At 25.5% G+C, this 27,261-nt stretch overlaps 1 protein-coding gene across 1 annotated transcript; it reads left to right on the forward strand.

Moving 5' to 3' along the window:
- Window positions 1-27,261, forward strand: LOC145830066 (FACT complex subunit SPT16-like). The gene is made up of 23 exons (XM_082937951.1): window positions 1-96; window positions 248-346; window positions 7,663-7,746; window positions 8,426-8,557; window positions 8,967-9,059; window positions 9,501-9,647; window positions 10,372-10,526; window positions 11,816-11,988; window positions 12,308-12,472; window positions 12,698-12,873; window positions 13,020-13,121; window positions 13,475-13,590; window positions 13,826-13,982; window positions 15,089-15,153; window positions 19,606-19,822; window positions 20,135-20,261; window positions 21,078-21,196; window positions 22,619-22,820; window positions 23,145-23,257; window positions 23,662-23,831; window positions 24,636-24,765; window positions 25,046-25,250; window positions 26,879-27,261. The coding sequence occupies exons 1-23, from the start codon at window positions 31-33 to the stop codon at window positions 26,977-26,979; spliced, it is 3,114 nt and encodes a 1,037-aa protein (XP_082794077.1). The 5' UTR covers window positions 1-30; the 3' UTR covers window positions 26,980-27,261.

A 27,261-nucleotide genomic window follows, 5' to 3' on the forward strand; every position in this document is an offset into this window, starting at 1 on the left:
GATCATAGTGCTAATAAAATAGTTTCAAACATGAGTTCTACAATTGATGTGAAGCAATTTTTCAAGCGTCTTAAAAAAATGTATAACGCATGGGCGGTAAGAACATTTATTTTATTTCTTTATATTTATTGGTATATTAGAAAAACAAAAACAATTGTAAATTTTGTTGTTAATCACAAAATGATTATTGCTACTGATTATGGCTATGATAAAAACACTTTAAGTTCTATAAAAAAAACTGCAACAGGATGAAAATGACATTGGAAGTTTCAATCAATGTGATGCTGTTGTGCTAGCTTTAGGACCTTCTCAAGAAGATTCTTACTGCAAAACAGTATCAGTGCAGGTTTATCATAAATAATTGTAAATAATTATTTGTCCTTAATAGTAGTATTTATTTCTTGGTTTTTATTAAGAATTTGATAACCAAAAGCTCTACAAAATTTTAAATGACTAGTTTTTTGACAGTTAGTTTTAATCAATAAATCATACTTAAACAGTTATTTTTACTATTTTTCTACTAACTAAGGATTGTGAACCTGTGTCAATTTTTACTTGTATAAAAATTAAAACAAAGTAGTTCTGTAGAAGTTTACAGTCAATTTATTGTACTGAATATTTATTTAAAGTATTCAGTCTAGTTTAAAGCTATTTTTAAAACTTGATTCAAGCTGATTCAACTTGATTCAAGCTTTATAAGAACATAATTAATTATAATTGGTTATTTTTAATTAATTTTAGTTCATATAATAAAATCAAGCAGTGGTTTTAAGGTAATTTATTATTTAATTTATAAGCTTACTTATCAAAATCTTTTCAGCTTCCAGCTTGTACTGTCATGATATCTGTTATAAAGTACCTTTAAGACTTACTACTAAAATATGTGAAATTATGCTAAATTAAACAGGGGGTTGCCACTTCACCTGGAAAAACCTGGAATTTGAGAATTTTTTTTTTTTTTTTTTTTATAGTAATAAAACATCAGTCTCAAACTCTACCCCTTGTAACGATAAACGTTTTCTGGGGAAAAGTGAGTGTGTTACATCATATGTAATTTTACCTTTACCATTAATATTTAACTTTAACTATCCAAAAATAAAATAAACAAAAAACTATCTTTTAAACAAATAAAAAAAACCTTTGGTGACACGCCATTTGGAGAACACTCACAAGGCTAAAATCTCAACACTAAAAACCACAAAGTGTGGGAAAATCATGAAGCTCAAATCCCCAAGTAAGTGTTCACCGGCGCTACAACAAAAAAATCACACCAACAATCCAATCATGTAAAAAATTTTCTATTTTGAAAAAAACTAGAATTTTGAACAAAAATTTCTAAAAAAACCTGAAAAAACCTGGATTTTTTAACAATTTTAACATGTTAAAAGTAGTAAAATTTCGATTTGACTAAAAAATCCATTATATAGTAACACTTTTTTCAGGGTTGTTACTTTACCTGGAAAAACCTGGAATTTGACAATTTAGGCTAAAATAACCTGGAAAAACCTGGAATTTGAGAAATTTTGAAAAAAACCTGGAATTTTTAATAATAAATTTTAATAATAACATTTTCAGTAGTAAAACTCAGTTTGATACAAAAAATCTATCATATTAATAAGATTTTTTTGTCATCATCAAAAAATTTTTCTATCAAAAAACACATTTAAAGTAGCCTAATAGTATCTTTTAAATGTTTTATACTAACTAACACAGTTTTTTACCTTAAACTTAACTTTAAACTAAAAATAGACCCAAAAATGTCTACTTTTAAAAACCTGGAGGAAATTTGGAAAACCTGGAAAATTTTTTGAAAAAACGAGTGGCAACCGTGACTATAGCTTTTAAAAAGTAGTTTAAGACTATCTGCTAGACAGTATAAAAAAGCGCAAATTACTCAATAAAACAAGATCATATTATTACTTTCATAGTTAGTTGTTTTGAAGTAATATTATCATGGTCTTTATTTGCCCTATGTTATCATTTGACTTTTGTTGTAATTGTCATCAGTTCTGTTATAGTTGTATTTTGTTTTCTTTGTAATAGATTTACATTTTGATTTACTTCTATAAAAAACTCATAGCTTAACTCTATTTGCAAACTTCTTGTATAGTGTTAAGTTTTAAACTAGTATAGTCAGGGTTGCCAATCGGTCAGGAAAAGTCAGGAAATTATAAAAGTCAGGAAAAATTTTAAAAAATGACAAAAGTCAGGAAAAAATGGGGGGTTTTGAAAAAAAGTCAGGAAATTTCAAAACATTTAAAAAAACGTCAGATTTTCAGGGTTGCCACTCAGTCAGGAAATCAGGAAAAGTCATGAAAATTTTTAAAAAATGACAAAAGTCAGGAAAAGTCAGGAAAAAATGGATGGTTTTGAAAAAAAGTCAGGAAAAGTCAGGAAATTTGATAAAATCAAAAAAAAAAGTAAGATTTTGTCAGTTTAAATTTACAAAATTTCTTTATTTTCCAAAGCCTTCAAATGGTATAAATTAATTAAAAATCCTTTATAAAACTGCAAAAATTTTCTAACATATTGAACAAGTACCCTACTGGAACAAGCAGATTTTTTAAGCATTTAAGTATTGTTGATCTGTAGCAAGGACACTTCCATAGTGAAACTGTGATATATACACAAAAGTTTATCTAGCATAATTTTAGAATCAAAGTGTTTTTTGTTTAAGTAAATAGATGAGTTCTTTATAACTAAGCAGTTAGTTTAGTATTTTATGTAACAAGTTTATATGTATACTGAAGCGGAATGCAGACCAGATGAAGGAAACCATATCTTCATTAGATGAAAAGGTTGAAGTGCTAATAAAAAAACGAAGAAAATGAATTTTAGTACATACATTTAAAAAAACAGTATTTGATTTAGTTCTTAATTGTTTAAATGTTTTAACTGTAAAAGTTCGTTATTGTTTAAGGTTTGAGTTGTAAAAGTTCCTTATTGATTTAAGGTTTTAATTGTAAAGTTCCTTATATGTCCTTTGTTTATCTAGATATATTTACGCTAGGAAATGCTAAAAAACTGTGTTTTTTTTCAGACAAGCTGTGTTTATAAGGTGATAATACAAGTATTTTGCTGATAGAGCTGTTTATTACAAACATCAATCATACACAGATGGTTTAAGTGATGTACTGGAAGTTAGATGATGGAATTCAGCAAAAAACTGTTGTTTTTAACCTGTATCAAAATTAGATTGAAAGCTTTATATAGTTTAAAGTGTTAGGTTATGTATTTTAGAATAAGTTTAATTTAAGAGTTTGATTAAGAAAAGTCAGGAAAATTTTTGTAAACAGTCAGGAAAAAGTCAGGAAAAGTCAGTAAATTTTTCTCAGCTTGATCAGTGGCAACCATGTATAGTAATAAAATTCTACTAGAATCAATAATGGACATTGAGCATAGTCTTTAGTAAATCTAGTAGCAGATCATTTTCATAAGTATAAGGGGAGCCGATCATTTCTAACCCGCTATCATTTCTAACCCGATCACTTCTAACCCGATCACTTCTAACCCGATCACTTCTAACCCGATCACTTCTAACCCGATCATTTCTAACCCGATCACTTCTAACCCGATCATTTCTAACCCGATCACTTCTAACCCGATCACTTCTAACCCGATCATTTCTAACCCGATCACTTCTAACCCGATCACTTCTAACCCGATCACTTCTAACCCGATCACTTCTAACCCGATCACTTCTAACCCGATCATTTCTAACCCGATCACTTCTAACCCGATCATTTCTAACCCGATCACTTCTAACCTGATCACTTCTAACCCAATCACTTCTAACCCGATCACTTCTAACCCGATCATTTCTAACCCAATCATTTCTAACCCGATCACTTCTAACCCGATTATTTCTAACAAGATCATTTCTAACCCAATCACTTCTAACCCAATTAAACCCGATCATTTCTAACCCGATCATTTCTAACCTGATCACTTCTAACCCGATCACTTCTAACCCGATCGTTTCTAACCCATTTTACTTATAATACGTTTTAATTTTTTTTACTGGACTTAATGCAAAAACAAACTAGTCTTAATGAACTTATTAAAATAATAAAAAAAAAATAAACTTTTACTAACTTTAAAACATAATGATTTTAATGTCCTACGTAAATTTAGTATAATTAATAAATTTTAATCTTAGTATTAACTTAACATAATCTTAATATATTTTTTTTATCTCATTTTTTTTTTTTTTACCTACACATAATTTTAGTTTTTTTCTATTATTCTTTTTTGTTTTTTCAATACATTTTAAGAGACGTTTTTCGTTAATCATATACAATTTACTAAATTGTTTACTTTAAAGTATTTTGAACTCTTCTTTGTAGGATTTTAAAATAAGCAGTGATAGTTATATTTTAATTGGATCTTATTGTAATTAACGTGACTACATTAGTTTTAACATTAGCAAATTTTAAAAAATCAACTCTTACTATTGTAATATTCAGATACAAACACTTTTATATTACGGTTTAAAAACTACATTGAAAGTCTGACGTAAATGTTTTATTATTGCTTACTAATGTATTAACCTTTTATAGTAGGATAGTTTTAAGTTTCATCTTAATAACTTATTCAAATTGTTATGCAACTTGCATAGGCCTATTAAGATAATGTAATTCAAACAAACATTAGGAAAAGTTAAAAACTTTTGTTATATTAAGTGGAAAAGCCTGGTTTTTAATAGAAACTAGCTATTAAAACAGTTATGTCATATAACTAAACCGCAAAAGTTGTTATGTCGATTGACCGTCTAGATTTCACATCATTAATAAAATCCTACTTAGTTTTAGAGCAAAAAAAATTGTTTAACACTAATAGTTAAAAAGACAAGTTTATTTGCATAACAAGTTCGAGGGTAATTAAATTTTGCTTATGTTTTAATTGCGACTTAAATTAGTACTTTAATTGACAAACATTTCTTTTAATTTACTTTATTATAAGCAGTTAAAATAACGAAAGTAAAAACAAAATAAGTATTAAAAGTAAAACATTTTGAAATAGAATAATAAATTAATTATAGTTAAATTAAGTATAATTAGGAGCAGAATTTTATAAAAACTCCATTAAGTTCTTTGTTTCTTTTAATCAAATTTTTTTCCAGACGATTATTACGCAAAACATATATATTTTTCATTCATTACTGTAAAGCCAGCTTGCAGTCTATTGACTTTATTCTAGGTGGTTTTTTGCACCTCTAAACTTCTATAAATATGATGAGTTTTTTCTTTATTAAAAATTTAAACCTATATAATAGGTTTCACAATACAAAATGGTTTTATTATTTTGTTAAAAGTTTTTAAGTTATATAATTTACTCTAATAATTTATACTTACATTTCATATCAATGATCGCTAAATATTCTAAAGTTTTTGTGTTTTTGAAAACCTGTAAAACAACAATTTTCAAAAGATATCAAGAAAATTATTTTAGAAATATCTACTATTAATCGTGAGAATAATCGCGTTTTTGCAATTTTAAATTTTGAAAACTTTTAAATTTTTATGAAAAATGTAAACTTATTTTGCCCTACATAAATTTTATTTCAAAAGAAAAAGAAAAATGCGTAATAATAAGTTTTCGACACTAAACTTTCATAGTTAAGTTTATTATAATTAATTATAACTTAATTACAGTTAATCTTTATATACAATTTACCAGTTGATTTAAGAATTAAAATTAAATCAAAGTTCGAGTAAATGACAAGTTCTGAATATTTAAAAAACCTTCTACCTCTACTTTTGGCTTTTTATTAAACAGTATACAATTCCGTTTAAAGAACTTAGAATTTAATGATATTAACTTTAAATGAAACCACCATTATAATTACAATTACTAAATTTTATTAACTGTATTATTTAAATTTTCATAAACGCTGATATTAATATTTTTAAAAAGTTGTATTTCATATAAATTCTCCCTGAATTTGGAGGCAAATTGGTAATCTGATTTCTACACTTTAAAATATATATTAACCATATAGAATCATTTCAAAAGAAAGTACAGAATAGACTTTAACCGCTGCGATACTCATTATATTTCTTATATTGACGACTATCAAAACTTAATATTTAATCCTTGGAATACAAAAGACTTATACTTTTCCTAATGCTTTTTAAAACTAATTAACTACACTTAATTAATAATCTAATTTTAAATCTTATTGTCAAAACATTAAATAAACCAATTAATATCAACAATTAAATTTTAACAAAAGCTATCTGAATATTAGGTTTTAATTTAAACAAAATAAACTAAACTTCAAAAAAAAAATTGTTGAAATTAATTTGTTTTTAAAAAAAATCCTTATCTTAAAAAAAATAAATTAATATATTAATACAGATCGACGAAATAAATTTCGGGTTATAAGTGATCGTGTTAGAAACGATCGGGTTAGATATGATCGGGTTAGAAATGATCGGGTTAGAAATGATCGGGTTTAATTGGGTTAGAAGTGATTGGGTTAGAAATGATTTTGTTAGAAATGATCGGGTTAGAAATGATCGGGTTAGAAGTGATCGGGTTGGAAGTGATCGTGTTAGAAATGATCAGGTTAGAAGTGATCGGGTTAGAAGTGATCAGGTTAGAAATGATCGGGTTAGAAATGATCGGGTTAGAAGTGATCGGGTTAGAAGTGATCGGGTTAGAAGTGATCGGGTTAGAAATGATCGGGTTAGAAGTGATCGGGTTAGAAGTGATCGGGTTAGAAATGATCGGGTTAGAAGTGATCGGGTTAGAAATGATCGGGTTAGAAATGATCGGGTTAGAAATGATCGGGTTAGAAATGATCAGGTTAGAAATGATAACGAGTTAGAAATGATAGTAAACCAAGTATAAGTCCTTTAACCAATAGTCTGTATACCATAGTATGCAGTACCCTCTTACAACTTTTAGCACTACTTTATTAGTTCTAAACCTAAATGTCAATTCTATGATAGAAAGTTATGACATAAGCAGTAGTAAATCGTTGTAAGCTGATAAAAGTTTAAATTTTGATAACAAAGAAATATAGGGAAAAATTATCAGTTATGTATTAAAACAATTCATCATACTGTACAAAAGTGAGTATTAGATGTGGTTATTACCAAACTGAATTTTAGTTTTTAAAATAATTATGAAAATTATTCATGATGTTTGTTAAACAATTTTTATAAAACAAATAAAAAACTTAATTTGCTTAAAAAAATATTTTGAAAATATAGTTTCAAATTTTATAATTTGTTAATTGCTTTTTAGTATTTTTTATTTTTTTATATTATGTCTGTTTTTCAGTTTTGTAAAGAGATATTAGCTAGTTTTGAACTTAAAAATATATTCTCTTTTTTTGATACTTAAATTGTTATGTTTTCTTAAGTTTGTTCTTAAACTTCAGTATGAATTGAGCAACTGTTATTACTAAAATTTTAATTTTTTTCTATTATCTAATTTAAATACTGTATGACCATTTTAGGTCTATTAAATACCACCAGCAATTAAAATTTTTGCTAACTAAACAAAAAGTTATTTATAAATTTTAATTATTCAGATGAGTCTTTGAACTTGGTCTTTGTGAAGTTGTTAATATTTTATAATAACAACATACCAATGAAAAAAGTATTAGCATTGTAATAGAAAATTTAATTAGTTTTAATTTATATTTTACAGACATGGTTAACTGGATATGAACTTACTGAAACATTGATGGTTTTCTGTAAAGAAAATGTTTTTGTTTTATCCGGAAGGAAAAAGGTTTTTTATTTTTAAAATATTTGTAGAATTGTTTAAATATCTTTGTTTATACACATAATTTTAAACTTAAAAACAAGTTTAACAGGGTTTCTTCTTCACTATAAATCCCTTTTAATTTGCAATGTTCCGAAAAATCCCTATAAAAAATTAAAAGATATGTGAAAATCCCTAGAAGTCCTATAAATTACGTTTTTTTGCTAGGTGATTGAAATTTGAAAGTCAAAACAGTGACACCACGTGGTGAAAAATCACGTAAAGTTGTTTTAAAATAATAATTTAGTAATTTTTTAAAATCAGAATCTTTGCAATATCAGTACTAAACTGTGACTTTATAGCGCCACCTAGTTGATAGTTTTTTTAAAAAATAAACACAATTTATCTAAAGTTTGCTTATTTAACTAAAATTAGAGCTCAAAAACTCTCAAACTTTCGTAATTTTTTTATTAAGACTGTGCTTATAAGCGGTTAATGACATATTTCACTTTATTTTCCTTCGAAATATATCTGTAACATTAAAAATTCTTTTATTTTTGAAAGTTTCCCTATCAATTTGCTATATTTTATGGGTTTTCCTATAATTTTTTTTTGAAATTTTAATGTTAACCCTGGTTTAATTTATTTGGTTTGCAAAAGATTTAAAATACATTTTATAAAAGTATTCAAATATATTTTAAAATAGGTAGAATTCCTTAATAAAACTGCTAAAACACAACAAGAAGGTCTTCCTGAAATTAATCTTTTAGTTAGAGATAAAGTTGACAATAAAGATAATTTTGAAAAAATTTTGGATGGCATCAAAAATAGTGGTGAAGTTAGTTTTATACAAAATATTAATTTATTTCGAGTATTATTAAAGTAATTGTTGTTTAACACAATTTTTATAATAATATACACTTTATCAACATAAGATTTATTAATAACTTATATAAAATGATGTAATTTCTGTTTATGTTCTACATTATCCTACCATTGTTTAACAAGTTAAGGCCATACATAGAGGAGTCAAGCATTTATAAATTAAAACTTGCTCTATATAAAAGCTTATAGTATAATTTATTAAGGATGTTTATATAATTATATATGTTTATATATAAAATATATGAGTTGTATTTTAATTTTTCGATGTATTTATTTTTTTAAAGTTTTTGACAAAAGCATATAAATTTAAATTATTTTCAAAAGTAATTTTCTTAGTAATAAATAAGTAAATAATATACCAGGGGAGAAAAATTGGTGTGTTTGGTAAAGAAAAATTTGAATCAAAGTTTGTAAATTCATGGTACAAAGAATTTGATAATGAAGAATTTGAAAAGGTTTTTAATAAATATATGATCTATGATTTATTTATAATTGAAACCTTATTATTTAATTTTAAGTGTTAATTTTATTGACTTGTTATTGATTGTATGTCTACAATGAAAACCATAGCATCTAAAATTTGTGATAAAATGCAGTATTTTTTAGTTTTTACAGTTTCAAAAAGTAACCATAAGTACCACTGTATATGTCAAGTGAAAGTTTAAATTTCAGTATACTGCCGTGTGCTTAGAAGTTATATTTTAGAATACTGAATCTAGGATTGTCTTAAGTGTTTTTTTTTATTAATATACCGTTTTACCTTTGAAAAAATACTAAATGTAAATTTTTAAAATTTCTTTTGTACTGAATATTTTGCTCTATTCCACTGAAAATTTTGCTTTGATTTTTATGAACCAATATGATATTGTATTCATTTTACAAGTTGTTTCACACAGGTTGACATTAAATCTTCTTTCTGCTGGTTTATGGCTGCTAAGGATGAACAGGAACAGAAATCTATCAAACAAGCATGTCTTATTACTCAGAAAATTTTCAAGGATGTGTACCGTAAAAGGCTAATGGAAATAATTAACGATGATAAAGTTTGTCATTATGGTTTTAAGCTTCGAAATTCATTTATTTAAAAAATATAAATTCAAAGTTGTTATATTGGATAATGAGTAAAGATAATTATTAGTTTTGAATTCTTAAATTTAAAAACTGTTATGTTTTGCGTTGGATAAAAATAGCTTATCAATTTATTTTGTAATTCATAAATTAGTAATTGTTTATACAAGTTTAACATTGTGAAGTTCTTGAAGTACAAAATTAAAAAAAATTGTTTCAAAAAGTATAATTTATGTTTATAATATATTATTACATATTTACAAAATATTTATATTAGTTTAAGATTTTTTTAAAATAGATTAATATATTTTTATTGTTTTATTTCTATACTTTTTATAAATAAAAATCTAGTTGGTAATAATTAAATATTTGTTAAAAAAATATAAAAAACTCTTTTTGATTTAATGTTTCTTAATCATTTTTACTAAAAGTTAACATATAGTCATGCCTCAATATTCATGCACTCCTTTTAAGGTTTGAAAAGTATTAATAGTCGACAGTTTAAATTATTTAATTCTATAAAATTTAACTACAGAATATTTTTTTTTGTCTGAGGAATTATTATTTGTGTTTCATATTTTGCAATATAGGTTATAGTTTGTCAATTTAGCAGTATTTTTAGTAAAAGTAATTAAAATCATGTTAAAATTTTTTAGTAGTTGTTATACATTAAATATGTTATATAATGATTTTTTGTAGAAAGTCAAGCATTCACGCATATCTAAAGAAATAGATAACTCATATGAAAACAACAAAGAGCTCAAGCTAGGAGTAAGTCTACAGGACGTAGATAGCTGTTATCCTCCTATTATTCAATCTGGTGGAAAATACTCCTTGAAATATTCGGCTGACGTGTTAGTGAAATTTATGAAAATAAGTTTCTGATTAAAAATTACTTAAAAAAGTCCTCCAAATTTCGTAGAATTAATAAAAACTATAAATAGTTCCTATTTAGTTATATTTGTATTATGAAGGTCGTAGAAAGTCATTTAATAACTCTTCATAATGCCTCTAGATACCTAAAACTTTTAAAATTCTTATTATTTAAATTAATAGAACTTTTTTTAAATTTCGCCTCTAAAAGAATTTGATCAACCGCTTAAAAATTTTAAGCTACTAGTTGAAAGTAAATTTATCAAAGTTTATGCGACAACGTTAAAATAATTTTTATGAAATCTGTAGCCTTGTCAAAATACTGAAGAACGTTCACAAAAAAAAAAGTATTATATTTAGTATAACTAAATATTTTATGTACTATTTTAAACCATTTCAGATAAACTTATTTTCAGGTCAGACTACTTCCTTTTGCAATATAGTCATGTAAATTATTATTTTAGTATTCATAGGTTGCCACTGACTTAGATTAGTTTGAGTTTTTACAAAGCTCATGCTATTGCTAGTTTGTATTTTTAAAAGTTAGTTTAACGTTAGTTTTCCTTTTTTTTTAGTAAAGACTATATTCCTCCGTATGAAAATAGCTTTATGTTTTCAATTAGTATATATTTTATTACTTAAAATTTGTTCATTTTACAGTGTTCAAACTTACTTCACAATAATTATTTTAATTTTTTGACCATTTAAGTCTTTAAGGTTATTTAAAAAATAACTTAACTCATCTCTTGCTAGTTTTTAGTAAATCTTTCTTTTTTAGTTTTTAAAGAATAGCAATTCTTTATTTATGTATATAGATTTCAATTATCATATATTTATAATACAAAAAAATTAGAAACAAATCTATCAAATAAAGCTGTAAATATTAAAATAGTTGTTGTATTTAATGCACATTTTTAGTGTAAATATCATTTCTTAAATGTTCTTTGTTTTGATTCATTTTTGTTTAAACGTCCATAAAAAAGTACTTTTACTATGTTTTTGTTTATTACTTAACCTATTTTACCAAAATCGTAACCTCAATTTTAAGTTGAAATGTAGTGAAGTACATACCAGTTGCAAGTATACTATAGAATTAAAAAGTTAAAAACCCAAGTTAAGTGTATATAAGTTCAACAAAAATTTTAGTACGTAGTTAATAATTTGTTACTAATGGTATGCCTTAGTGTAACTTATGATCAGAGTTATAATTACTGTTTCGTGTTTAACAGGTTTTAGCAGTATGAGATAATTGATCAAATTTGTTTAACAGAAACAATGAGCATTTGCACTTTGGATGTGTTGTTTGCATGATGGGATTCAGATATAAAATGTACTGCGCCAATATCGTTAGAACTTATATGATAAATCCAGATGATGAAATGCAACAAAATTACACCTATTTATTAGCACTTCAACAGCATATTTTTGATGAGCTTGTACCTGGTTATTTTTTCTTAGAATACTAGTAGTAGAAAGATAAAGTTTTTTATTAAATTTATAAAATTATAGTTCTATTTTTAAAAGACGTACATGTAAATAATTTGACATAGAGTGGTTTAGCAATATAAATGTTTTAATTTCATTTGTATTTATACACAAGCTATACAATATTATTTTTATGCTAAAATTGTTAGATTACTACTACTTAGAATTAAGAAAAAACTGTTTAATCAAAACTCACACGTTGTCAATTATTTGACTACTTAATTTGCATTAAAGCTTAAAGTAAAATATTTTAACTAAAAGGAAAAAAAATAATTAGGAGCCAAGTTAAGTGATATATACAAAAGTGTAGTTTCAAAGTGTCGTAAAGAAAAACCCCATTTGACTGACAAACTTAACAAAAGTTTCGGTTTTCTTACTGGTTTAGAATTTAGAGAGTCAACTTATTTAATAAATGGAAAAAATGAACAAAGAGTTCAAAAAGGTTTTTGTTGTTTACATTTTTAAATACAAGCAAGGATTTTTTTGTGTTAAAATTAATTGCTGAATAAATTTAAATTAGTTATTTATAAGTATTGTCGTGTAAAAGATACCATTTGAAAAATAAACAGTGTAAGTTTCTATTTCTAATCTTAAAGTGTTTTTTTGAAGTCCGTATGACCAATTTACATAGTAAAGCCCAAGAAACAAAAAAATAAATTCATTTAAGACATGGTGTTCAATGTAAACATTGGTTTCTCAAACTTAACAAAGAAATCGGCTGACGACGACAAAGCCAAAAACTACGCCCTTTTTATTGGTGATCTTTGCCATGTAACTGAAAAAAAGGCTGAACTGATCATTCAAGATAAAAAAGCAGTGAAACGAGTTTCTATTTTTCTCAAGGTGAGTAAAATGTTTTTCACTCGAAAGTTATTTGATATGTTCTTGAGACGCATGTTGAATTAGATAAGTTTTTATTAAAACATGAAATAGTTGTTATCTACAAGATGAATTTTTAACTTAACAAACAATGTCTTGGTAATCTCTAGGACGAAAGCGAGGATGAAGAAGAGAATGAAGATCAACCTCAAGCAGAAGCTCTTCTCAGAAGAGGATCCAGAAACGCTCACATATACAAGGAAAAAACAAGAGTTAGTGCACAATTATTTTTAAATTTTCTCAGAGAACGCGTTTGCTATTTGGTTTTATTACTTGATTTATTTATTGGTGTTTTTTTAATTAAAGCAAGGACTTTGATTTTTTTAAGTAAAATTATTAAATTCTTGGCATTTCAAACAATTTTATCATCATCATTACTGCGTTCAGTGCATATGTGCAACTAATTTTTATTTTGTTTTTATAAACGAATAAAGATACATATTTCCTTTTTAAAAAGAATACTTTTATATATTTGATGATAATGATATTTTTATAACTAAAAAACCTAAGATAAAAAAAGTAATGTTTTTATGCTACAAGTAAACTTAAGTTTAAAAATAATCAGAATGAGATAACAGCAGAAGAGAAGAGGAGAAAACATCAAACAGAATTGAGAGACAAACTTCATCAAGCAGCCCAAGAGAGATTGATAAATCTAAAAAGCTCTGACGAAACATCTAAGTTTGCTTTTACGACTTTAATTTTTTAACCCTAAACTTATAAGTAGACTATCGTTATATCAGTTGAAATGTTTTGAAAAATATGAATTATTGAAGTAAAACGTTTAAAAAAATAATTTAAATTGTTCTAACACTGTTTAGAATTTTTTTTTATAGATGGCAAATTTATGATAGTAATTTTAGTCTTTAATACGTTTTATGTTTATAGTTTTAGTTTAGATTTAATTAAAAAACAGAGCTCGCAAATCTAACATTTCGTATAAAAAGCGTGAACTACTTCCTATTAAAGAACCTAACATTTACGAGCTAAAACTTTTTATTGATAAAAAATACGAAACTGTTGTTCTACCTTTGTTTGGAGTTCCTACGCCTTTTCATATATCCACTATCAAGGTAGGCATCATTATTTTTTTATTTATTTTAAAATATATTTAAACTGGTTTTATTTATTAAAAAATACACTTGAAGTAGCTTTACAGTATCTTTTCAATGTTTTTATACTATTTAACACAGTTTCTTACCTTAAACTTAACTTTAAATTAAAAGTAGACCCAAAAAAGTGTACTTTTTAAAACCTGGAAAAAATTTGGAAAACCTGGAAAAATTTGAAAAAACGAGTGGAAACCCTGTAAGTTAAATTAACATATTATTTGGTCTTGTTTTAATTCAGGTCACATATGGTCTATTTATTTTAAACTAAAATTCAGCTTATAATAAATACGTTTTATACTATTATTTTATTTAACCTTTGAGGTAAAGATAATTTTGCAAAAGTTTACAGATAGAAGTGTAAGGAGGGTAACTTTTTTATTGACAATTTTCGAGAAAATTAAATCTTTTATTAATTACTGAAAATATATTCTCAAAATTTTTTTATTGAAAGACTCCAGGTTTTCAAGAAATTTTCATTACGTAAGTATCATAAAAAAATCATAATCTGGTATTTTGATAATACTAAATCAAGCAGTTAACGAATGAAAAATGTTTAAAAAAATATTACACCTTATAAAAAACGTACAGTATTTATATGTTTATTGTTTAGTGAAGATTAGTCTGAACGATTTTAGAAACTATAGAAAAGATAAGAAAACAAACAAAATGGTATTTTTTGTTGTCTTACTTCACTTTTCATAAGTAACCTATTGGACTCCTCAAATTTGATCCAATATATCTAAAAAGTCACTTTGAATTTTTTAAAGCAGAAAAAAGCAACTGATATTGTTTAAAGGTATGAAAATTAAGATCAATATATAAAAAAACTTTCTTGACACCCTATGGTCTTATATTTTTTTTAATATTGTTTTTTCTTACATGTTTTACTTATAAGTTTAAAAAGGTCTATGAAATGTATTATAATTTTTATAGAGTTTCGTTTAAAAATAATGTTAGTTTATACCATTTAACTGTAAAACTAAAATTATATTTTGAAAAAAAAAAAAAAATAAGTTTTTAAACTAGATATTTTAAAACTAGAATGATATTTTTTGTAAAATCTACAGAACACATCAGTAAGTAAAGAAGGTGAGTATCAATACCTCAGAATCAACTTCTTCTGTCCTGGGAGGTTTGTTGTTGACTAAATAAATGTTATTTGACACATATTTTTTTTTCATTCACAAGCTTTACGGTTACACTTTTACAAATAAACTCCAATTAATGAGAAGGGGTTAAACACTTTTTTCAAATTTAGTCTTATTTTTTACATAAGTAATTAGATAAGCTACTTGTTACTTTTTACCGCTTGTTGAAATTCAAATTAATTTTTGAGATATAAGCAATCAAAGTTAGAACGTTCAATAGGTTCCCTATGGGAGGCGAAAACTAAAAGGGCAAACATAGACTATTTCACTTAAAATCTATCTCCTCCATCAGTATTTGAGCAGTTGTTTTAAAACTATTTTAAAGTAATCTTTAAAAAATTTTAAACAACTTGTAGGAAACAGATTTATTAATTTTTTTAAAACAGTTGTTTTTAAAAAATTAACAAAAATTTTTTTTTTAATTCTTGGTCTTAAATTTTTTAATGACTTTTCTTTAAATCCGCTTCCTACAAGTTGTTTTTAATATTGAAAAGTACATTTCCTGAAAATTTGAATTAAATTAGTTTAAAAATGAAGGAGAAGATAAAATTTTAGTGAAATTTTTGAAATTTTAAGAAAATTGTCCTTGAAGACTTTAAATTTCATACGGTTGTATGGGAAATTGAAAAAAAAAAAAAATTAAAAGAAACAATTTATGTAAGAACTATCTTATAGAGTATATTCTAAGCTTTGAGATAAGAGCCAATGTTAATAAAATAAAATAAAGGATGCCCTTAATTGTCTATTTAGGTTTTATGAAGCGTAATGTTATATTTTACATTATAATCATTATTAACAATTAAATTTCTGTAAAAAACAAGCTGTATGGTGATCTTAAGTTTTTACATTTAAGATAACTAACATTCTATGATATATTGCAAAAAAAAACATTTATTTCATATCAGCAAGGACCTACATACGTGATTATAAGTTCGTAAATCAATTTTGTTATTAAAAAACAAATGTTTTTATACAGAATTTTCTACATTTAAGTAGGTCAGAAATTTAAAAGTTTTGAAAATCTGGATACGTTATTTTTAGTTTTAAAGATAAAAGGTATATTAAGGCCATAGGGGGGGGGGGGGTCCGACTTTTTTTTTTACAAAAAATAACTTTGGATTTTATATGAAAGCTTTAAATACAAACTACAAGCCTGTTTTGATAGAATTCAAAAATATAATTTAACTTTTGAGATATTTTGTTTTTTGTAAAAAGTTTCCGATACAAACGTATGGACCGCAAATTTTTCAGGGTCAATTTTCTCGGAAATTTAAAAATTCACTAAAAACCTATCTCCTCCTTCATTTTTGACCTAGAGAATTCAAATTTTCAGGAACTGTTCCTTTTAATATTTTGAAGAATCTGAATGTTGGAATTTTTGAAATTTTGAAAAATAAAAATTTTATCCACAAAAAACTAAAAAAAAAAGGGTAGTTTTTTGAAAATATTTTTTTTACTCAAAATTAAAAAAAATCCTACATTAGATCTCTTTAAAATTTAATGATACACATTCTGTAAAAATTTGAGAAAGATTACTCAAAAAATGAAGGAGGAGATAGATTTTTAGTGAAATAGTCTTTTTTCGCATTTTTAGTTTTCGCCTTCCATAAGGAACCTATTGAACGCCCTTTCTTTGATCGCTTATATCTCAAAAGTTACTTTGAGTTTTTTTAAGCGGTTAAAAGTGTCTGATAGCTCAGATTAAATTCTACAAAATAAGATCAAGTTGTAAAAAACAAAGTGGACCCCCCCCCCTATGACCTTAATTAAATATTAAAGAAGTTAAAGCACCTGTTTAAATTGTATTTATTAATTTTGAGTCTTAATATATTATGGTGTTATTTAAATTAACGTTTGTAGTTTATAATAGTAGTTTTAACATACGTTTAATAAATGTTTATATAGCTTATGTTAGCATACATAAGCTATATACGTAAAATGAGACTTACTTAAAGTTTAATTGTGTAAGTTTTAGAATTGTTAATTTAAAATATACTAAATATTAAAATAAATACAAAATTATGTTTTATTTGTATAATGTTTACCAATTAAATTACAAATAAAAGTTTTAAATCATAAAAACTTACAATTACTATTTTTGTAATGTAAATACATTATAAAAAGTTTGTGCTTAAGTTATTCATTTAAAAAAGTATTAATTTTTTGTTTGCTCAACTTACAATCAATAAAACTAATTCATTTCAAAATTAATAACTGAAACACAGACTTGTTTTATATTTGTCTTATTATAGTGAAACTGTTTTAAACGAAAGTTTCAATTATAATAACACAAGTTTTTAGCAATGCTTATCTAATGAAAAGCTTAAAAAATTAAGTATTTTTAAACTGTATAAATAAGTGATTTATCAAAAAATTTACTACTAAAAGAAGGTACTAAGACAAAACTTAAAAAAGTATTTGATTGTAAGTATATAATATATTTATAGATAAATTGTAAAAAATGTTTTAAAAGTGAAAAGTTGTGAATACAAGTTCATTATCATAATTTTAGTTTTTTTTATACTTTCAAAAATTTATTTTGCAAACTAAGTTTCGGTCAAAGACCTCGTCCGTGCTTAAATAAATCTTATTCAAATAGAATTACTTCTCCTCCAGCAGTTGAGATCTCTCTATTTGTTTTCTTAAAACCAAAACATATAATATAAATTTATTTTACTAAAAAACAGATTATGTAAAGCATAATATTTAAAATAGTTATTTTAAAGTCTATCTTACAGGGTTGCTTTAAGGTCAGGAAAAGTCAGGAAATCAGGAATAAACTAATTTCAGTCAGATAAAACTAAAAAAAATAACAAAAGTCGGGAAAAAATGAGGGTTTTAAAAAAAATCAGGAAAAGTCAGGAATTTTGACAAAATTAAAAAAAAAGTCAGATGTGTCAGTTTAAATTTACAAAATTCCTTATTTTCCAAAGCCTTTTAAATGGTGAAAAAATAATTAAAAATCCTTTAAAGTCAGACTAAAATTGTAAAATTTTCCTAGAAATTTACTGAATTATTTTATTTTCAATGCCTTCATCTCGAATAGATTAGTAAAATACCCGTTATAAAACAGCAACATTCTTCTATGAACTAATTGAACAACTACCCTACTTGAACAACCAGTTTTTGTATGCGTTTTAGTATTGATGATCTGTCGCAAGGACACTTTTATAGTGAAACTCAAACTGTGATATACACACAAAAGTTTATCTGGCACGATTTTAGAATCAAAATGTTTTAAGTTAAAGTAAATAATTGAGACTGCAAAATTCGAGGTAGAAATATATGAGTGCAAAAAGAATAGAAATTAAGCCCACAAATTGTGGATAGATTTAGACTTTAGAGAAAAGATTCTCTTCGACAAGTGTAGGGGCAGCAGATGAGAACGATTTAAATAAAATGAAGCAAATGGTTTTAACTGCCAAGAAAATGAAGCGGGATACAGATTAGATGAAGAAAACTATATCTTCATTAGATGAAGAGATTGAAGTGCTAATAAATAAACGGAAAAAATAAGTTTTATTACATATAATAAAAAAAACAGTGTTTGATTAAGTTCTTATTCTTTTAAGTTTTTAATTGTAAAAATTCGTTATTGTTTTAAGATTCTAATTGTGAAACTTCGTTATTAATTTAAGGTTTTAATTGTAAAAGTTCCTTATATGTCGTTTCGTTTATTTAGATACATTTATGTTAGGAAATGCTAAAAAATTGTGTCTTTTTTCAGACAAGCTGTGTTTACAATGTAATAACACAAGTGTTTTGCTTATAGAGCTGTTTATTGCAAATACGTCAATCATACACAGATGGTTCAAGTGATGTAATTGAAGTTTGATGATTGAATTCAGCTAAAAAAAACTGTTGTTATAACCTGCATAAAATAAAATTGAAAGCTTTAGATAGTTTCAAGTGTTTGATTATGTATTTTAGAATAAGTCAAAATCAAGAGTTTGATTAAGATAAGTCAGTAAATTTTTAGTAAAAAGTCAGGAAATTTTTCTCAGCTTGATTTGTGGCAACCCTGATCGTAGAAATTTGATGGTAAAACATTTATAGTTTTCTTAAGTTTTTTAGCGAAAGATAATGATTAAGTGCTAGTAATGATGTTTGTTAAAATTTCTAGTGATAATGTGTTGTTATAAAAATAAATCAAGTAGAAAAAAGAAAGCATCCTCTAACTTATAATTTAGATAAATATTAAGTAGTATAGAAATTATTATATATATACAAATATGTCAAGAAAAATCTTAATTTAAGTTTAGCTCATTACTTCTACTTCAAGTAATGTTAATCCGTCATCTGCAAGCAATAAAAACGTAACTTGTAGATCAAAATATTTTGGACACAAAAGAATTATAATAATAATGATAATTAAAATTTATAAAAATTGTGAAAGAAAACATTTTTTTTCTAAATTAAACTTAATTTTGTTTTAGCAATCATTTGAACAAAGAAAACAAAACATCTTTTCCCACCCATGATAACGACCAACCCACTTTCATTAAGGAGCTCACATTCAGAGGCTGGGTTGGCAGGGAATCGAGTTCTAACAGAGGGGAAGCACCTGCAACAAACCTAATGTTAGCATTCCGCCTTATTAAGGAGCTTCAAAAGAAATACAAAGCGAGGGAAGATGAATTGAGAGAAAAAGAGGTTTTTATATTTATAAACAACTGTACAGATATAACGTATTTAGGCGTGAAGTCCTAGAGATCTAAACAAGCTAAGTCAGTTGAAAAAAAAACATAAGTTTTTGTACGCAAGTACTGCAGCCTATCGTGTTTAAATCATTAAACTTTTGCTCCTATGTTTGGTTTTTTTAAACTCTAAAAAATATAAAACAAAATTTATGTGTCTCGTGAAGAACTTAATTCATTAAATTTGGCTTGTTCCTAACTAAAAACTGCCGACTTATTGCTTAATTAGAAACTGAAATTTATTGAATAGCAGTTTTTAACTTAACAGGGTATAGTCAAGCAAGACAAGCTGATCATTAACCACAACAAAGCAAATCCAAAATTAAAAGACCTTTCTATCAGACCAACGATTGCACAGAGAAAAATGCAGGGTCATTTAGAAGCTCATAGCAATGGTTATTTGTTTTTATTTTAGTTAAACTTTTTTTATTGTTAAACACAATTTTTTGATAATTAAAAAAATCTAGGCTTTTTAACAATCCATCATATTTCGCAAACATTTTTAATGATTCTTATATGTCTAAAAAAGCTTAATAACAACAAAATTTGTAACGTAATAAATTGAAAAAAATATGAAATAAAAAATTGTATATAATAAGGTTGTTACTAAAATTGCATGATCATTTGCTTGTTTTTGTTGTTGTTAATTTTGCAATCAAAATGAAAAAACTTTACAGCTGTAGTAGTACACATATTGCAAAAAAAAAATTAAAAACTAAAGTGAATTTGTTAAGTCCAGATGGTTTTTGAAGTATATAAATTCAAATGAAACTAAATAAATAAAAACTGTTAGTAATTTTTATTTATACCTTCTTAAAACCTTGTGCCTAATCATGTATTTCATTCAACAAATAAAAAACCTTATAAATTTTAAACATTGACAAAAATATAAAATTCAAAACTAAAACTCAAAATTAAACTATGGTGAGTTAAATTTCTTGAATGATTATATTTTAATTAATAAAGTAGTTTATGCTGTTTTATTATAGTTAAGTTTTTGCAATTGGCTTTGCAAATGTTATACAGGAAAATCATTAACTACTGCTTACACGTTTCTAAGTTCTAATCAGAAGTAAAAATTTTATAGTTTTAGAACTGAAGTTAAAATTAACTTTTTAAATATTTATATTAATAAACTATAATAATAACTTATTTTGAAATTTAACATGCTTAAACATGTTGTTATCAAAACGTGATACCTTTGTAAACAGGATTCAGATACACTTCAGTGAGAGGAGACAAAGTAGATTTGCTGTACAACAACATTAAACATGCTATTTTTCAACCTTGTGATCACGAAATGATTATTGTACTACATTTCCATCTAAAAGTTTGTTTTAATCCGTTAAGAAACTAGAATAATTTTAAAAATAAATTTATCAGGATTCTTATTTGTTATACTAAATTACTTGAGAAAATTTTCAAGGAAAGTTTTTGATACATTACCTGCTTAATTTAGTTTTTGTGAAATATAAAATAACCAATCATATGTGGGATTTGTTATTAAAATATTTTAAACCTAATCTTGTTTTAAATACAAGCTTTAATTTCATTAGTTTTTAATCAATCCTCAAAATGAGAGTGTTTCAAATAAGTATACTTAAATAATACATTGAGCTATCATTTAGGTTACTAACTTGTTTAGACTGGCAACCTTCGCAGTCATAAAATAGTAATAGTTTAATCTTCTCCTAATGTTTTTTTTATTGTAATGTATTTTTAATTATATTTAAAAATTATATTAGCAAACTTTTGTTAAAACCCTGTCCTAATAGATGGACTACATTACCATTAATTTGTTTAATTTAAAAAACTTCATCAATTAGATTAGAAAGCATCTTACTGGGTTGCCACACACTAAAGGTAATCAGGATATTTAGATTTTTTTAACTCAGGATGACTCAAAACAGTTTTGATTTTTATAAAAATCTTAGGACAGTTTTAAGACTTTTTTTAATATCTCAAGACAAGATTTTTCTAGATATCGAATGAGATTTAGTTGATCCACTTTCAATATTTTGTTAATTTACATAAACAATTTTGTTCATGAACATGATTTTTATTGATTTTGAAATGATGATTTAATTTTTATTAGCCTTGCGGCTAGTTCTTCATTATTCTTAAAAATAACACAGTAGTAGTTGTTTCACTTCTAAAATTAATTTTTGTCATAATTTGAGTTTATATTAAACTGTTTAATTAAAATTGAAGTTAATAAAGTTTATTAATTAATTCAAGTGAGGACTTTTGTGGTATGATTAAAGTTAGTAAATTAAAATGCCAATTTTTTTCTCTGTTGTATATAAGGTCAACTAACATGTTTACATAAAGTTATGAACAAAAAATTTTGTTTTTAAACCTCAATCGATTTTAACTTTAATGTTGAATCTTCGAAAACAGTATTTGTCATAAGTTTTGTTAACATCTAATGCAGAAGCCTACAGATGCATATTAATGAGAAGAAAAATGAACATTAGGTATAAGTAATTTGTGCCTGAAGTGGAAAGTTTTTTTAAAGGATTTGAATAAAAACTCAGGATGACTCAGGGCAGTTTAAGGTCACTCGAGATAGTTTTGGTCACTCAGGACAATTTTATTTGACTTAAAGAGTATTATCTTAATACACTATTTAACACTCGACCTATCTATATTGTTACAGCAGTTGAAATAAAAGCTTCTATTAAATTAAATATTTGTTAACTAAATTATTTTTTATACTACAAATTTTTTAATGATTTTTTTTTTGTCACAGAATGCGATGATATTTGCTAAGAAAAGACAGTTAGATGTGCAATTTTATACTGAAGTGGGAGAAATGACCACTGATTTGGGAAAAATAAACCACCTGCGCGACAGGGACGAATTGATGGGAGAACAGCTAGAAAGACAGCTTCGTAAAAAACTAAACGGAGCATTTAAAAGCTTTGTTGACAAAGTTGAAACTTTATCTAAAGGTTTTTTATTTGTAAAATATAAAAGTTTTTAGTGTTAGGAATAATTAGTATAAAAAAATATCATAAATAATTTTGGTATTTTCAGATATGCTAGTAAAAAATTTGATACAATTCTTAACTCTTTCCTTTTGAAAACTAAGACATAATTTAAGCTGTTGAAAAATTAGACATACAACCGTGTTTTTTGTAAGAAACTGTTAAAAATATTACCTAGCCTTTTGATATTATAATTTATTTCTAATTTTATACAATTTTTTTATAAAACTATGCAAATTTATATTTTTAAATCCTGTAATTTTGGTACATGTTATATAATGATAACAGGCATGATCGAATTTGACTCTCCATTTCGTGATTTGTCCTTCTTAGGAGTACCTTTCAGATCAACTTGTACTTTGCAGCCGACTTCAACTGCTCTTATCAATATTATTGAATGGGTAAATTGTAAAAAATCAGTAGTATTTATAAAAAACATAATATATATTTTATATAATGTAGTTATTTAAACTAAAAGTTATTCATTATTGTTATGATTATAGAATTCATAAAATTGCATTTAGTTCCATTTAAATGTGTAAATAAACCTGATTTATTTTTTTTACGAAATACTAAAAGTTATGGTTTATTATTAAGGTTTAAATTTGAGTTTGATATTAGGAATAACTAGAATAATAACCTGAATAAATGATTATTAGGATACTAAGTAATTACATTTATAAAAAAATAGTTTATTTTGAATAACGGAAAACTGAATTCTTGACTTTTAGTACAATGTTTTTAAAGATTCTACTGAACAAACGTTTTTTATAATTAAGATCTAAAAGTTCATTTAAAACCGCAGCCAGCATTTGTGGTCACATTAGAAGACATTGAGTTGGTTCATTTCGAGCGAGTTTCGTTCTCGCTTAAGAGTTTCGATATGGTGTTCATATTCAAAAACTACAAGCGCAAAGTTGAAATTGTCAATTCAATTCCCATGGCTTCCCTTGATAATATAAGAGCTTGGTTGAAGTTAGTCTTAATTACAGTTTAGATTTAAAACTTTAGCTACTATTAAATAAATAAAAAAACATAAACCTTAAGTTGTTTATAGATTTGTGTTAAATTAGCTCAAGCAGGTTGGTAGTTATTATTGGTTGACCACTACCGGCTCTGTTATTTACAATTTAAACAACGATAAAAAGAGCTGGATAAGTTTATTTTTTATTAAAATATTAGGATCAAGTTGTTAGTCAACTAAGGTCTGATATTTATTTAAAGAAAACTGCGAGTTTTGTAAATTTGTAGATTTTAAAAATTAATTAAGTACAAAAAAAGATAAAAAACAGTTTTTTATTGAACTGAAATAATTATAGGTATAATTGTATATGTTAATTTGTATATACTAGTAAAGCTAGACTGGAAAAAAATGTTTAAAAAACGTTAAAAAAATCAAATAATTAGAATCAAAAGTTGGTTGGTTATGATTTTCAAATAATTTTAATTTTTAATATCCAAATAGATTCTCTACAGCGTAAACCAATTTTAGAAACTTAATTTATATCTATATTGCTCGTAAACTATTTTTATCAATGTTAGCTACATAAATACGTGCTGTGATAATTAGTATTCTTAAAAAAAACTTTAACTCGAAAATTTCTATTTGTCATTACTAAGTTTCACTTTTAAAAATAGAAGTATAATTATAAATCGAATAGTTTTTGATTTATTGGGCATTGACTATTAGAATTAGTTTTATCCTACGTACGGTATGTAATCAGCAATTAAATTGTATCTTTGTTTGTTAAATAAATTGAAAAACTGTCTTCAACTCAGCTCCTGCGATATCCACTACACGGAAGGAATCCAATCTTTAAATTGGAGCAAAATTTTGAAGACAGTTTTAGATGATCCTGTAGATTTTTTTGCTCAGGGAGGATGGAACTTTTTAGAACCTAATGATGAGGTTTATATAGTTTTTTATAGCTTCAATTATTATTAATTCAATAATATATTACTATAAAAACTTTAGAAAAACATTCAAATTAGATATAAACGAAGCTTGCATTACTGTATTTTTTATTGCAAAAAAAAAAGACAATTTTAAATGAGAGTGGTATTATATTGAAATTATGTATTTATACTTCTCTGTCGTAGATATCTTCAGTATTATTTTAACAAATTCAACAAACTCCTCTAAATATTTCTATTACATAAGCAAAATAATCTTCATAAATAATTTTTAGTCCGGAGGGGAAGAATCGGATGAAGAAGAATCGGACTTCAATCCGGAAGGATCAGGATCAGAGGAAGATTTCAGTTCGGAAAACTCAAGTGAAGATTATTCTGATGAAGATGAGCATTCAGACGAGGAAGAAGGATACTCAGATGGTAGCGATGAAGAAGAGGAAGGCAAAGATTGGGACCAACTGGAAAGAGAAGCTAGAAGAGGTAGATAATCAAATAAATTGTAATGTATGATTTAAAATTTAACGTGTTAGATTGCGGAACCGGTTAATTATGCACGAAGGGTTATTTTTGCAAATATATATAGAAAAAATACCGAAAAGGGGTAAAGGATAGGGGTAACAGCGATAGTAAAAAATAATGTTAAGAAAAACAAATATTAATGAGAAAAAAGACCAAAGGTAAGGGGGTAACAGTGATAATAAAAAAGGGAAGCGTACAGCAAAAGAAAAAAAAAAGTTACCAACCAAGGGTTAGTTACCTTCTCATAAAAAAAACAATAAATAAATAAAAAATTCAACCTGCAAAAGTTTCCGTAGTGCATAATTGACACCATCCCATTAGGTTGATATGCTTGAGTTTTTGTTTTAAGTTGCTTCTCTTCCACAGGGTTGCCATTTACGTGGAAACCTGGAAAAACCTTGAAAAACCTGGAATTCGACAATTTAGGCAAAAATAACCTAGAAAAACCTGGAATTTGAGAAATTTTGAAATAAACCTGGAAAAACCTGGAATATTTAATAATTTTAACATTTTCAGTACTAAAATTTTAATTTGACACAAAAAATCTATCACATAAATAAAATTTTTTTGTCATCATCAAAATTTTTTTTTATTGATAAACACATTTAAAGTAACTTTACACATCTTTTAAATGTGTTTGTACTATTTAACACAGTTTCTTTTAGAGAAATCAACTTAAAACTAAAAATAGACCCAAAAATGTTTACTTTTAAAAACCTGGAAGAAATTTGGAAAACCTGGAAAAAATTTTGAAAAAACGAGTGGCAACCCTGCTTCCATATGAAAAAATTAATTTAGTTGTGAAAAAAGATTGAATAAATAATAGTTTTCTAGTTATGCGAATTCACTATATACATAATTAAGTATTTGATTATTGTTATTAATATAACAGTCATTTAAAAAAGAAGTTTTTGTTAAACAAACTTATGTTTTAAGATTGAGATAACATTTAAACCTTATGTTTCCTGGAAATATTGTTATCAAGCTTGTTTTAAAATTTTGTTATAATTATTTTCTATCAGCTACCAGATTGTTTCTAGAACTTAATTGAATAAATATTTAAGTTGGAGAATTAAATAGGCTATCTATGAAAGGTAAAAATGTAATAATTGAAAACGTTAGTTCTATTAAATATTTATTCTCATGAAATTTGTACAACTCATAAAAATATTTTTACTTATAATTTTACAATCATTTATAACGGCCATCATCAACAAAGTTAAATTGTTTCGCTCCATCAATAATTAACTTTACCACACCACCACCAACAACAGTTTCTGAGACAACCTACGACCAGTTTCGTCCTTATTAAGACTCATCAGCCAGGCATAGTCGCGAGAGTCAACAGCTGCAGACCTGAATTAATTGCTTACGTATGAAATTTTATTTTGTCACTCTTTATTTAAATTTAGTGAATAAAAATATTAAATTGTTCAGGTACCACAGCATCCAACTTTTGTTTCTAATATCCGCTTAATATAACTAAAAGACAATCTTCTAACACTACTTTAATTTTTCAATTAAATAAAAAAGTTTTGATATGAAATTTTTCTAACCTTGATTTATATAACTTTATTTACAATTAACAGCTGACGCAGAGCGTCCAGAGTACGAAGAAGTTCAAAGGGGCCACAAACGCCATCATGGTCACAACAACTCCCATAGCAAGAGTAAAAAGCGCCGTAGATAGAAAATTTAAAACGGGGTTAAAATAGGATAAAATAGTAAAAATAGCCGTGATTTATATAAATTAATAGTTTTAGGTAAAAGTCAAGGATTCCTTTTTTTATTTTCGCCAAATGTATAAAATAGTTGCTCTCATAAATGTTTGCTGTTTTAGTTTTACTATTGTTTTGTACTTGAAAAATAAACTTTGAACTAAAGTTACGAAAGAATTATACTACAATTTAAATAGTGTTTTAAAGTTAAAGTGTAAATTTTATCGTTGAATAATAAAGTTGATGAACTTTTC

The sequence above is a fragment of the Thalia democratica genome, chromosome 2, assembly GCF_965202585.1.
Source record: "Thalia democratica chromosome 2, ktThaDemo2.hap1.1, whole genome shotgun sequence".
In the NCBI taxonomy this organism is placed as follows: domain Eukaryota; kingdom Metazoa; phylum Chordata; class Thaliacea; order Salpida; family Salpidae; genus Thalia; species Thalia democratica.

Bases quoted from the DNA above. Each gene is read 5' to 3' on its own strand.
- LOC145830066 (XM_082937951.1), top strand. From the start codon at position 31: ATGAGTTCTACAATTGATGTGAAGCAATTTTTCAAGCGTCTTAAAAAA. The intron at 10,527-11,815 runs GTTAGTGAAATT...TTTGTTTAACAG, and splicing joins TTGAAATATTCGGCTGACGT to AAACAATGAGCATTTGCACT. The intron at 25,251-26,878 runs GTAGATAATCAA...TACAATTAACAG, and splicing joins GGAAAGAGAAGCTAGAAGAG to CTGACGCAGAGCGTCCAGAG.